The sequence below is a fragment of the Ornithorhynchus anatinus genome, chromosome 1 (assembly GCF_004115215.2).
Source record: "Ornithorhynchus anatinus isolate Pmale09 chromosome 1, mOrnAna1.pri.v4, whole genome shotgun sequence".
Classification (NCBI taxonomy): domain Eukaryota; kingdom Metazoa; phylum Chordata; class Mammalia; order Monotremata; family Ornithorhynchidae; genus Ornithorhynchus; species Ornithorhynchus anatinus.
Genome location: NC_041728.1, coordinates 90,505,528 through 90,520,430, shown reverse-complemented (window position 1 = coordinate 90,520,430; position 14,903 = coordinate 90,505,528). Strand labels below are relative to the sequence as shown.

At 40.6% G+C, this 14,903-nt stretch overlaps 1 protein-coding gene across 2 annotated transcripts in view; it reads left to right on the top strand.

Annotated features, from left to right (window-relative positions):
• The window catches only part of NBAS (NBAS subunit of NRZ tethering complex), a 286,332-nt gene that overhangs the window by 164,360 nt on the left and 107,069 nt on the right, over window positions 1-14,903 (top strand). For both annotated transcript variants that reach the window (XM_029058646.2, XM_029058643.2), the window contains exons 36-40: window positions 2,610-2,777; window positions 3,961-4,074; window positions 4,423-4,546; window positions 7,741-7,817; window positions 8,171-8,308. In XM_029058646.2, coding sequence (XP_028914479.1) covers window positions 2,610-2,777; window positions 3,961-4,074; window positions 4,423-4,546; window positions 7,741-7,817; window positions 8,171-8,308 — 621 coding nt within the window. The remainder of the gene's footprint in view (window positions 1-2,609; window positions 2,778-3,960; window positions 4,075-4,422; window positions 4,547-7,740; window positions 7,818-8,170; window positions 8,309-14,903) is intronic.

Sequence of the window (14,903 nt, the reverse complement as noted above, 5' to 3'; positions counted from 1 at the left end):
CTATCAGAACAATTGCAGTTGAGAGTGGAGCATTCCGGGAGAGATGAGTCCATGGCATCGCTGTGAGTCAGAGGCAACTCGACAGCATAAGACAAGACGATACTTACAGTGGGACTTACTTACTCAACTTATACCCTTCTAAGCACTCATGAATTCATTCATTCAATAGTATTTATTGAGTGCTTACTATGTGCAGAGCACTGTATGGAGCACTTGGAGCATACAAGTCGGCAACAGATGGAAACACATGTGATAAATTATTTATTTTGACCAGTTGAGTTACCGTATTTGGATCTTTGTTTCCTCCTTTAGAATGAAAGCTCCTTGTGGACAGGGCATGCCGTTTTTTTATTCTGTGCTTCCCAAGTGCCTATATAATTACACCAATTGGGAGCTGAAGAAGTACTACTACAGTTCTCACTCTTTTCCTTTTTTTCCCTAAATTACCGTGCTTTTACTTAATCTGTGTCTTGAGTACTTTATCTCTATCTAGGTTTATCCTGCATTGCAGTCTCTTCTTCTTATCTACATAGTGTATCTGATTACTGTTCTCTTCCCTGCTTCCTTATAAAGTTGTGTCCAAGAGGTTGTTTCTCCTTTTGTTGAATCTCTTATTTTACTCTTTTGTGTCTTCCTCTATACTTGGTTCCTTTGCTCCTTGCTTTTCTCTGTCCCTTGGTCATTGTACTTTCACTCCTTCCAGAAGTGCTTCCTGAATGGTTCCTACAGTCCCTTGTGTTCATTAATTGTGTTTTTCGGAGAGGAAGTACTCTGTCCATCAGTCAGTCATATTTATTGAGCACGTACTGTGTGCAGAGCACAGTACCAATAATCACTTGGGAGAGTACAGTGTAACAGAGTTAATTGGTAGACACATACCCAACCCACAGCAAGCTATGCTGCCCTTCTAAGACCTGTCTACTGGGTCCAGTGTCTCCTCTTTGTCTGACCTGTGACCAGAGATGATGGACCAAAAATTCTTGCTCTTTACCTCGCCCTGCTCTTTTTTTTTTAATGTTGTTAACCGCTTACTATGTGCCAGGCACTGTTGTGTTGGGACAGTCTGTGTCCCACATGGAACTCAGAGTTTTATTCCCAATTTTACAGGTGAGGTAACTGAGGCCCAGAGAAGTGAAATGCGTTGCTCAAGATCACACAGCAGACAAGAGGCAGAGCCGGGATTAGAACCCAAGTCCTTCTGACTCCCCGGCCCAAGCTCTATCTTCTAGGTGGCACTGCTTTTCTTCTTCTGACCTCTCCCCTTTCAGCTCCTGCCAAGTTGACGCTGGTCATCCGTAGCCGCAGATCTCATTTATTTTCCTTTCTTTCCCTGCCCTCTCTGTTTCCCCTTTGCTCTTACCACTTCACTCCTCTCTATTTAGGAGTCATCAATAGGGGACCCCAAAATGTCACTGGTTACTAGGAATGATTAAAATTGGGCAGACAAGTGACCCAGCCGAGTTGCAGCCCTTTTGCTGTTGTTGCTCTCTGTGGGTTTCCACAAGCTACTTTGTCCCATTCCCCGCTCCTGCTGGAAAAACAAAAGTGGTCCCCTGACAGCTGGTAGTGTCTTGGGGGCAATAGAGTGTCCAACTGTACTCATAGTATTTACTGAGCAATACCCAAAGATCCAGGAGACTGTTTGTACAGTGTAAGTCTTAAGAAATAAAAGGGTCATTCTGGGGTTCTTAATAAATGAAAGGTCTATCTGTAATAAAGTGATAATAGTAATGAAAGAAGACATCAAAACCATTAGAACGATACAGACAGACCTTTCAGATTATAATTAGGCAATGTATAGTGCATTCTGCGTCACACATCAGATGTTGTGTCCCACAGTAAGATTGTATAACACATTCTTTAGTCAAATATAGTAAGTTAGTTACTCATTATTAATTGAGCACTAACTGTGAACTAAGCACTTGGGAGAGTACAATATAACAGACACATTCCCTGCCCACAATGAGGTTAGAGTATAGAGGGGGAGAAATAAATTAATATAAAGAAATAAAGTACAGATATGGACATAAGTGCCAGGGCCTGGGAGGAGGAAGAACAAAGAGAGCAAGTCAGGGTGAAAAAGAGGAGTTGATAAGGAAAAAAGAGCTTAGGACAGACCTCTTGGAGGAGATGTGCCTTCAATAAGGCTTTGAAGAGATGAAGAGTAATAGACTGTCCGATATGAGGAGGGAGAGCATTCCAGGCCAGAGGCAGGACGTGGATGAGAGGTCGGCAGCGAGTCAGACGGGATTGAGATTCATTGAGAAGGTTAGCGTTAGAGGAGCAAAGTGTGCAGGCTGCGCTATAGTAGGAGAGCAGTGAGGTGAGGTAGGAGGGAGCAGTGCCGACGGTGAGGATGATGAGGAGGTGGATGGGCAACCATTGGGGGTTCTATTTTAAAAGATCAGTTGCTTGTCTATTCTGGTCATGACCCTGAATTTATACTTTGGAAGTATTGGATCGGATTAATGGATTGGATGAATGAAAGTCATTTTGGGTGAATTGTTTTCTGAAATCAGTCAACTTGGTGTATGGGATACTTTTTTTTTTAACACTGCTACGTTCTTTGAGCACTTTAAAACTTCCCGTTCTCTTTGTGTAAATGTCAGGATGGAACAAACATTCCACCGAGTCATTCAACTGACTTATTATACTGGACGACTGCTACTACCATGAAAGTCCTGTCTAATACAACGATGACAACCAAAGCCATGCTTCATGCAGTCAGCGACCGGCAGTGGTGGAAGAAGTCTTTAACCTACCTCCGACCATTACATGTAAGACATCTTTTACATGCAAATACAGAGCTTGGTTTTGATCTGCCAGCATGAATGTACTTCTCTTTTGAGGATGTTACTACCGATGGTGGCATCTTGAGAGGAATGAGAGAATGAAAGTGGCATTGGAAGGGAATAAGGAGATTTTGGAAAGCTAATCAATCAATCAGTGGTATTTATTAAGTATAGTATGTACATAGCATTGTACTAAGCACTTGGGAGAGTATAGTAAAACAGGATCAGTGGGAATGTTCCCTGCCCGTAACAAGTTTACAGTGTAGAAGACGCCTGATGGTATCGATTTTCATCAGTATAGTAGTTAGCAAACTATACAAGGGTTGGGGGGACATTTGGGGCCTTCAGCTTAGTTAAATATGTGGAAAAATTTGAAGGGCAGGGGAGCGAGAGAGAGAGAAACAGCGCTGTGAAAAATAGAGAGGGCAGAATGTGGATCAATCCGTGGTATTTATTGAGTGCTTACTATGTGCAGACTGCTGTTTTAAGCACTTGGAAGAGTACAATACAAGGGAAATTAGCAGACACATTTCCTGACCATAATGAACCTATTTGAAGTGGCTGAATTAGGCCAAATGCCTGGATTTGTGGGAACAGCACCCACAGCACAAGCACAGGAGTGAAACAGCATGTTGGCAAGTTGGTGTGAGTTCTCCAGAGGGATAGGGAGGATAGGAAGTTGGACTCCTTTACCATCTGTCGTTTTCATCTGTGTCCTCTCTGCCGAACCTACAAAGGGCAGGATTAACTGGGGTAAGTGGAGGATGTCTAGAAATCACCCATCAGTGGCTCCGTCTTGGGGACCTTTGTTCCGCTATCATACTAAGATCTAACTGCCAAGAAATAGAATAGACAAGCAACTGATCTTCAAAAATAGAACCTCCAGTGGCTGCCCATCCACCTCCACATCAAACAGAAACTGAGTCAATGAAATAGCATTTACATACAACCTTAGTCTGTCAAGCCCTTGTTAATTCAGTTATATTAGTGACATAGGCTATATTCGTTTTTTTCATGGTTTCTTGAATATACGCAGCTTTCATTTTTATAGTCCATACTGTTAGCTATTACTTGTGCACCTTGAGTTTTTGAAATACTTTAGGTAGCTTTTACTAATGTAGAAATCCCATCGCTAATGTCAGAATATACTTTTTTTTTTTACTTTGAGGGACAAGAATTTGGGGATGTTTATAGAAGCGGGGCCGGAGCCAATGCCAAATTGGAAAAACAAGGCTGCCATCCTTTTTATGAATCTTTAATTGTTGATCCTTTTCTGGCTGAAGTAAGTATAAGCTGTGTTGAAATAGAGATTTTATTGTTATCTTGTTTTATTTCATACCATTTGATGCAAATAGATTATTTTATTTCTTGAAAATGAAATACTGTTACTAGGTTTAAAATATTCAATCATTTGCTTCACTATCATTAAGTAATTGGATTCATTATTTATTCTGCCAAGTTAAAGAGCATATGAAAGTTTCTGCATTTTAAAATGATTTATTTTAGGAAATTAAGCTGATAGCGGGAGTTATTAATGGAATGTCGAGTGCTGTGTTGCCAGGCATATTAGATATGAGCATTAAAATAAGCTATTAAATCCTATCATGTCGAATAATTATTTTTTGTGCAGGCTGAAGTTACCTATACAGCCTATCAGCATGTCCCTTTAGAAAGCTTTGCAGAAGTCTTGCTGAGAACAGGGAAATTAGCAGAAACTAAGAGTGAAGGGGAAAACGTATTTCCAACTACAGAAGGTAAGAAATATATTAAACAAATTGTTTTCATTCAATGTAGTTTCAATTTATTTACTCTTTGCTCCAAATGAATTCCGAAGTTCCATTTACTAAAGGGTTTCATAGTTCTTTAGTCTTAATTTGTATTGTAGCACAATATAATTTTTATTTATTACTAAACTTTCATGTTTAGTGATTTCTCTCAAAATATGTATTCCACCTCATAGTCCAAATATTGTTTTAGTGTTTTCAACTCATAAGCTGACATAGGTTGATTTAAATTTGTTAATGACGTTGTGTATGTTTCAATAGAAGGAGTGATGGAGATTTCAAAGCTCTGAACAAATAAATGCTTCTTTATCATTGTAAAATGCAATAAAAGGCAGTTTGGCTTTGCCTAAAATTCTTTGATTCATTATATTGACTCACTGTAATCATTGTAAATTTCATCATCCCCCTCTGTAATTTTGTATGTTTTTTCGCCCATTACTCTATGAAGAAAGTGGTTTAATACTTATTGGCTGTTAATAGCTTTATAAGAACTATCAGTCAATGGTATTTATTGAGCGCCTACAGTGTGCAGAGGTTTTATCCACTTATTCAAATTCTGAGCTGTGAGAATATTATATAATGATAAAAGTGAATGTATTATTAATGATTTCATTAGAAAACCTTTGGAAAATTGAAATATGAAAGAAGACTTTTTTCATATTTTTCACCAAAACCTTTTTTAGCCTGGGTGGTTTAATTTTTATGAAATAAATTTTATAGTGGAGTTGGAAGGTCATAAGATGAGTGCTACAGAGTGGGGATGAATTCATTTGCATTTCTTTACTAACCAGAGCAATGTTTCCTAGGAGCTGTTGTTTGGAGAACTTTTAACAATCAGCTGAGTGCTTACTGTGTACAGAGCACTGTACTAAGCACTTGGGAGAGTACAGTACAACAGATTTGGTAGATGTAATTCCTGTTCACAAGGATCTTACAGTCTACAGAAGGAGACTGACTTTAAAGTAGATTAGGGATAGGACAGATAGTTGAGTGTAGGAATACTTACTTACTCCTTTCTGATCTCCCAAACTCCTGTCACTCCCCACCTCAGTCTATACTTCACTCTGCTGCCATCATTATCTTTCTACAGAAACACCCTGGGCATGTCACCCCCCTTCTCAGAAATCTCCAGTGGCTGCCTTTCAACCTTTAGTATCAGGCAAAAAGTCCTCACTATTGGCCTCAAAGCTGTCCATCACCTTGTCCCCTTCTGCCTCACCTCCCTTCTCTCCTCCATCTCCGGCCTGCACACTCTTTCTCCTCTGCTGCTCTCTTCTTCACTGTGCCTCGTTCTCGCCTGTCCTGCCGTCGATCCCTGACCCACATCTTGCCTCTGCCTCGAATGACCTCCCTCCTCAAATCCTCTCCCTCCTCAAATCTGCCAAACACTCACACTTCCCCCCTTCAAAGACCTACTGAAGGCTCAGCTCCTCCAGGAGGCCTTCCCAGACTAGCGCCCCCTTTTTCTCTGCTTCTCCTCGTCTCCTCATTGGCCCAATTCCCTCTCTCTGCTCTACCCCTTCCCTGCCCCACAGCACTTGTGTGTACATGTACATATTATTCAATTTGTTTTATTAATGATGTATATATATCTATAATTCTATTTATACTGATGCAATTAGTGCTTGTCTATTTGTTTTGTTGCCTGTCTCCCCACTTCTAGACTGTGATCCCACTTTGGGTAAGGATTGTCTCTGTTGCCGAATTGTACTTTCCAAGCGCTTAGTGCATGTTCTGCACAGAGGAAGTGCTCAATAAATACAATTGAATGAATGAATCAAGCAATCAATCAGTTGTTTTTAGTGAGTGCTAACAGTATGCAGTGGACTGTACTAAGCTCTTGGGAGATTACAATATAGGAGAGTTGGTAGACACATCCCCTGCCCACAGTGGGTTTACAATTTAGAGGAGGAGACATAAGTATTGGGAGGTTGGGTGATAAGCAAGAGGGTCCTAAAAATTATATAGATGATTTCCTATTTTTAGTAGGTAACTTCTGTGCAAAATCAGTAGAAGTGCATTGAACAGAGGCAGATCTGCGGGTGAACTAATAGGCCTGCAGCTCACACAGTTAGGGAATCCCTAGAAGGATGGCTTCCTTTTCCTCTCTGTGACACCCCTCCCCCGGCCACTCTCCTCCTTACTTTTCTAACTCCTCGATCTTTTGTCTTTACCATTTCTGGATCGTCAGTGAATCAATTTGTCTCATGCTCTCTGATTGTTTCAAAGCGATAAACATTACAACAGTTAGACAGTAGAGACTTCCTTTTGCTTTCCAAAGATGAACCATTGTGCAAACCTATATTGGAATGTAGATAGAAATTTCATGACCATCATGTTAAATTGATAAAAACCCACATCGTTTAGATAAGTTGATCACTAAAACTTCCATAAGGCTTAATTTTCAGGGCTAACATTCTGTGTAAAGCATATTTTTTTCCAACATGAAGAGTTTGCAGCCACTGCAGGTGGGAGAAGACTCTATGAGCTAACACCCCTTGGATTAGTTTTAGGCATGGACATTTAGAATAGTGCACAGTTTGCAATAAGAAGTAGCTTCAGGAATGAAAAATTTTTCACTGGTAAGATAATTTCATATTTTACAACTCAAATTCATTTTTGGCAATATGGCTTATGAACAATAAAGTAATTGAGGAACATATGAAATCTATTTACTAGTTGCTTGTTTTTGGAGAACTCGTATTGACAGTATATCTCTTGTTGGCTTTCTGTAATGTATATAATTTCATACCATTACCTTGATTTTTATTGCCATCAAGTTAGCTTGTAGCCATCAATCAATAGTATCTATTGAGCACTTACTGTGTGCAGAGCACTGTTCTAGGCACTTGGGAGAGTACATTACAACAGAGTTAGTAGACCTGTTCCCTGTCCTCAAGGAGCTGACATTCTAGAGGGATGTAGACCAGGTGATGTTACTTTAGTTTGAGTTTGCAACTGTTTGCTCATTCATCCTATTTGGTGGCATAATGAACTTTGCCTGAAAGTTAAGATTAAGAAAAAAAAAATTAAGGCTTCACTAAGTGTGTTCAGGCAGTGATTCCTGCTAGTGTCTGTTAACATTTTCCAGAGCATGAAAAGCATTTCACTTAATGTGAATAGAACACTAATCGATATATGTCATATTTTCCTTTGTTCTTCAGTTCTCTTACAACTGGCTAGTGATACTTTACCAAATGACATGACCTTGTCTCTTGCTTACCTGCTTGCATTACCGCAGGTAAGTCATATTGAACTGCTAATATAGTGTTGCTTTGGATTTAAAGAAACCACAGTGATGGCTTGACAGCATTTAATTGTATTATTATTAAAATGGAAAATGTATTAATGTTGAGTGTAATTTTGTGTCTAAGCAAAACCCTGAGAAAATGAGTATATCAATTTTGAGCTTGTCTTTATTCAAGCAGTTGATTTAAGGAGAGTAAACTTTCTTGTCTTTTGAACTACATTAATAGTACAGCTAATTTAGGGGAAATGGGCATTTGTTGACATGGATTTTTTGATAATATTATTTGCAGTTATAAGCTTGATTATTCCTTTTAGCTAAATTAATTCTATTACTTTCCATTTTAGGAGTTAGATGCCAACAAGTGCTTTGAAAAGCAATCCAATTCTGCCTTATCGCTCCAGCTGGCAGCTTATTTCTATAGCCTACAGATCTATGCTCGTTTGGCACCATGTTTCACAGACAAATGCCATCCTCTCTACAGGGTTAGTTCTTTTTTTTTTTCTCCCCCCCTTATTAATTAATGTGTAGAATGAAAGACTTGCTAAGAGAGTACACTATTCAAAGAGCAAACCTGGACTTCATACACTCTGGACAGTCTTCCAAGAGGCATGCAATCAGTGTTTTTGTTTTTCTTTCAAAAACTTATTCCAACAGAATCAAAAGGGAATGGGTCTAATCTCTTGCTTCCTGAGAGGATCTGCTTTTTAATATCATATTTTACTTAATTTCCATTTCATAGAAGGAAACAAAGCAGACATCAATTAACTTTTAAGTCAAAGTAAAAAGGTTGGTTCATGGAGCACTGCCCTATGGAAAATTGAGTCTTTATGATTCATGAAAACATCAGAGTAAATCAGTTTTTGGGACCACCTTTGTTGTTTTTTTGATCTGAAAAAATTGTAGGGGCTACAGGGATTATATCTTCCAGTCCCACTACCCTGGTGCATCTGCGTAGCTAATAGTACAAGTCTATTGTACTTGTCTCTTGAATTTGCATGTCTTGGCCTTTTACTAGTGCCTTATGATCAGAGAAAGATGCCGCGGGCGCTTGGCATCCGGCACCTTCACGTCTTCTGTTGTTTGACCTAGTTTTGCGATTCTTTGGCGATTTGAAGAGATACATTTTAGAGTTTGTTCAAAATGGAACAGCGGCACGTTGCAACGCAGGTTCAGCCATAACACATGGATTCAGTATTCACCTTGGTTTGAACGCAATTAGAGAGGCAGCATACGTTCTGATCGTGAAGTGAGCCTGTCTGGATCCTGCTGTGCTGTGCTTTCAAAGAAACTGCTATCACACATATCTGTGGCGTTAGCCTGGACAAATGCAAAGCATAGATTTTTCTTAATAAAACATTTTGATGATGATGGTATTTGTGAAGTGCTTACAGTGTTCCAAGCACTGTTCTAACCGCTGGAGTAGATACAAGGTAATCAAGTTGTCCCACGTGGGGCTCACAGTCTTAATCCCTATTTAACTGAGGCACAGAGAAGATACGTGATTTGCCCAAAGTCACACAGCTGACAAGTGGTGAAGCAGGGATTAAAACCCCATGACCTCTGATTCCCAAGCCTATGCTCTTTCCATTAGGCCATGCTGCTTCTTTACAGGTTATTTAGGGAGGTACACAACCCTTGGGTTATAGGGAAACTGGATGTATTCACATTAATTTGGGTTTGTAAAGTCCCAGTACCAAAGAAAATGATTTTACGATTATGGAAAACCTCCTCAGGTTTCTGATAGTGTAATCAGTCTCATTACTTTAGACTGTGACTCAGTTGTACGAAGGTGGGCTGGTAGTGTCCAGAATATATTTGCAAAACACAGTCCTGTGACAGAGTATTTTTATACAGCAAATGAAAATTGATACAGTGAACTCATATTTGGGGGACCAAATATCTTTTCCCCTGTGCCCCATCTCTAGAACCTAGCATAAATATAGACGAATTGTCTTTTTGAGCTGTCCAGTTTGGTTGCTGTAAGCAGTGAAAGTGCCAGAAACCAGCAAGTCTACAGCTTTTTTGTATCCTAATCATCACCCAGGAGACTTATACAATATCAGCAGCTTTGAACATAATAGTTCTTACTGAAGGAAAATGTTGTACTATATTGAACCTCTACAGTATTGAACCATGGCCATTACTGGTGGTAGATGAGGCCACAGGCTGGATTAAAGCCCATGTTCTGAAAGCTTTATCCAAGGGGCAAAATTAAGTGAAAAACTCCTTTTAATGGCTCATTGATATCTGGCTTTGCCAGCTTTGGGAGGCAGTGGAATAACAAGGTCCAGTCCAGCAATTATTAAGACCGTTAAAAAAACAAAAAGCACAATCCCCCAAACATTCACATTCCCGGTTCTTCCCTTTCTCCCACCTAAACTGTGGTCAGAGACAGGCCATTTGAAGAATGTGAAATTTGACTGCTTGAGTCAGTCCAAAATCAATTTTGTTGGTAAAGGCTGGCATTAGGCAGGTAGGTCCCTGGGGACTATTCCCGGGGAAATAATCTGGGGGCTGATTAAAATGGGGCAAACCGCATCCTAGAATAGGAGTTCTACTCCTAAAATCACCCCAGCAAGGACTTCATATTTCTGGGGCTCTCACAGGGAGTTTTCCCTAATACAACAACCTCTGAAAAGCTTGTTGCGGAAAGGGAACGTGTCTACCAACTTTGTTATATTGTACTCTCATTCATTCATTCATTCATTCATTCAGTCTTATTTATTGAACACTTACCAGTGTGCAAAGCACTGTACTAAGCACTTGAGAGAGTACAGTATAACAATTAACAGGCACTTTCCCTGCACACAATGAGTTCACAGCCTAGAGGGGAAGGCTGACATTAATATATATATATATAAATTAATAAGTGCTCTCCCAAACAGTACAGTGCTCTGCATACAGTAAAAGTTCAGTAAATACATTTCATTAATTGATCAGTTGATTAACTGATTGTCCATGAGCAGCAATGGTGATTTCCCTAGTACGGCTGAGGTCCTAAGAAATTGCCCGGCATGTCTTTCATCTCCCTGCCTCCCCAGTTCAAGTCCAGGTGTTGGCTCTGTGCTAGACCGGGGACTCAAAAGGCTGGGTCCTCACAGCATCAGTAAACTTGGAAATGCTGGGGTTGGGGGCGGGAGGGTGGGGAAGGAGGAGGAGAAATCAAGCCGAGAATGAGGGCTGTAGAAACCATCACACAGAAGGTTCTGTTAGCAGTGTTCTGTGCCGCCCACGCTTTGCATTGATTTTTCTGGGATTTGTTAATTCACCCTGAATAAGTCTTGCAACCATCCCGCACTCTAGAATTTCTCAGATGAGGAGATGCCTCTGGAGGCTCTGTGGTAAGGGTGGGCAAAATATGACCCTGGGCCCATGGCCGGATTTTATACAGTCCCATCCTATTTCCAGCTAAAGTAGAGATATACTATTTTTACTTGGAAATAAAAATAATACATTTTTCTCTACATAGTGTTTTCACCACTTGAAATGACAAAGGTCTTTTATATAATGAATACCTTATTAAGTGCCTTCAGCATCTTACTAAAGCTTCAGCCCAAATAATTGTTCGTCCTGCTCTCTGGTGTTACCTTTGTTTTATAATGCCTCAGGCTGAGCTCAGGCTGATGCAATAATAAGAAAATATTACCTTGATTTTTGTCTAGCACTTTTATTTTCAAAGCACTCTCACATGTGCTTATTTAATTTATTCCCTCACAGCAACCCTGTGAAGTTGGGTAGCAGAGCAGGTATTATTATCCCCATTCCTTGATGAGGAAATTGAAGTATAAGAGAAGTTAAGTGACTTTCCCGAGGTCACCCAATAGGCTGGTGAAAGAGTCGCATTCTAACTCAGGTCCTCAGGCTTACAGACAGGTGGTCCTCCATTATACTACACTGCCTCCCCTCATAAAAAACAGAGGGGATGTGCCAGTCTGCACCAGAGCAATTGGGGACACAGCTGAACACTTTGCAGAATTTGGAATCAGTCAATCAATTGATTCATTGGAGGTCAATGAATAAATGGAGAAGCAGTGAGTACTAGTGGTTAGAGCACAGGCAAGGGAGTCAGAAGGACCTGGCTTTTAATCCTGACTCTGCCACTTGTCTGCTGTGGACCTTGGGCAAGCCTCTTAACTTGTGCCTCAGTTATCTCATTTGTGAAAAGGGTATTAAGACTGTGAACCCCATGTGGGACATGGACTGTGTCCAACCTGATTACCTCATATTTACCCCAGCACTTAAAACAACAGTGCCTGGCACATAATATGTGCTAACAAATACTGCCCTTCCCCGCACCCCCCCCCCCCCCCCTCCAGTCAACAGTGCTGATTGAGTGCTTATTTGTGTACAGAGCATTATATTGAGCACTTTGGTCATAAATTAAATAAGCATATGTGCGAGTGCTTTGAAAATAAAAGTACTAGACAAAAATCAAGGTAATATTTTCTTATTAACTGCATCAGTCTGAGCTCATCCTGAGGCAGCATAAAACAAAGGTAACACCAGAGAGCAGGATGAACAATTATTTGGGCTGAAGCTTTAGTAAGATGCTGAAGGCACTTAATATGGTATTAAATTCAAAGCAATAATAATAATAATTATGGTTTTTATTAAGCACTTGCTATGTGCCAAGCACTGTTCTAAGTGTTGGGATAGATACAAGGTAATCAGGTTGTCCCACATGGGGCTCACAGTCTTTATCCCCATTTTACAGATGAGTTGGGCCTAGAGAAGTTAAGTGGCTTGCCCAAGGTCACACAAGTGGTGGAGCCAGAATTAGAACTCACATCCCGTGACTCCCAAGCCTGTGCTGCTTCCACTAAGCCACGCTGCTTCTCACAAGAATTGGAAGATGTGATTTCGGCTTTCAAGGAGAGTGTAATTTAGAGGGAGAGACAGTCATTCAAATGAATTACAGATAGTACAGCAGTGGAGTATAGGGAAGATATGTTACCACATACAGTTAATACAATTGGGGAGTGCTATGAGTATGGGGTGAGTATAAAAGTACTAAGGGGTATAGACACAAGTGCATAGATGATTCAGAAGAGTGGGAGAATAGCTGGGAAAATGAGAGGTTAGTCAGGAAAGGCTTGTTTGAGAGGATATGATTTTCATTGGGCTTGGAAGGTGGGTGAGTGGTGGTCTGCCCGATATGAAGGTGGAAAGAGTTCTAGGCACGAGGGAGAACGTGAGCAAGGGGTTGAGAGAGAGACAAGATGAGGCCCAGTAAGTTGGTGTTAGAGAAGTGAAGTGGGCAGGCTGAGTTGTGGGAGATAAGTGAGGTTAGGTGATAGTAACAGTAATAGCAGTAATACTGATGGTACTTGTTAAAGCCTACTATGTGTCAAGCCCTGTTTGAGGAATGATTTTTTAGAAAAATGATCCAGGCATCAGAGTGAAATACGGACTGGAGAGAGGAGAGGCTGGTGGAAGGAAGGTTTATCTACACAGCTTATTGACCAATGATGCAGCAATAGGCAAAGGAGTAGATGAGCAAACCAAGGAGGCCATCCTTTGGGAGACAGGTCAACAGAGTGTAATGACAATGCCATATCACACTTCAGATGAAACTAAAGGTCTACTAAGCTACATTGATGTCCACCGTTTTCTACGAGTGAGACTGTGTGCTATTGATATTTGTCCTACCCTCAACCCTGCCCTTTCAGTCACACACTTACACTCCAAAGGGAATATAACCATTAATGATATTGTCTTCTAATATGGACAATTAATAAGCACTTAAGTCCATATCTTTAAATGTGTTATAAATTATTAATTTATATTAATGTCTGTCTCCCTGTCTAGACTTGTGAGCTCGCAATGGGCAGGGAATGTGTTTGCCAACTCTGTTGTGTTGCACCCGCCCAAACAGTACAGTGCTTTGCAAATAGTAAGCACTCAGTACATACCACTGATTGAGACCCGAGCTCATCGTGGACAACATCTGTTCCTCTTTGAGCAGTTCCATCATTGATATTTCTAGCCATGTTCAATATCAGGTGGCAAGATGAGATCCCAAATAATTCAATTCTGGAATGTACTCACTCTTCTCTCATTGAATCTAAGCTTACTTCAACACCCCGACTTCGGTGGGACACGGGAGGAGAGTGAAAGATAGTAAGATACCAAACACCTCTGTCTGGGGACCTGACCACGGAAGCATTTTAAGTCCGCAGGAAAAGAAAACCTCACCCAATGCTGCATCCCAGAGGAAAACTTAAGTCAATTTTCGAGGCCATACCAGCATGGTGTACTGCAATCAAGGAAGGAGTGTCTCTTTTTGTAAAGAAGTAAGGGATGAGAAACAAGGAGGTAGAAGCAGAAACAGCACCAGCCTTAGCAAGCATCATGAAATCACAAGGGTCAGCCTTTTTATGTTCACCATTTTGTCGAGAAGGTGGGTCCGTCATTGGCCCTTTCAGTCACACACACTCAAAAGGGAATATCACCATTAATAATATTGTCTTCTAATATGAAGGACAACAATTAATATAGTACTTGTTAAACGCTTACTATGTACCAAGCACTACTCTTAATACTGGGGTGGATATAAATCAATCAGGTTGGACACAGTCCCTGTCTCAGTGGGGCTCACAGTCTAAGTAGGAGGGAGTAGGATTTAAACCCCAATTTAAAGATGAGGTAAGATGAAGTAACTGAGGCACAGAGAAGTTAAGTAACTTGTCTAACGCCACACAACTGATACGCGGCGGGGCTGGGATTAGGATCCAGGTTCTTTCCATCAGGGGGTGGGTGTTATGTCTATATAGATATATTCAACTGAATACTTTTTTGAACTTTACCCATGATGCCATTTAAGCACCCCCCCCACCAACCAAAAAAAGAAGACTTCATTTCATATTAGGCTCTAGAAATATTACAAAGAAATAGTGTCATTACCAGTCTACTTCTCATGACCGTGAGAAACTAGGGTTATTTGGGGGAAAGAGGGAGGGAGGTTTCCATACACTCACATCCAAAAGTAGTGTTTCATTGTGTTTCATAGATCCTGAAAGTAAAGTTTGGGCGTTTTCCCTTTGACACACTAATGGCAGTTTAGCATCAGCATCCATG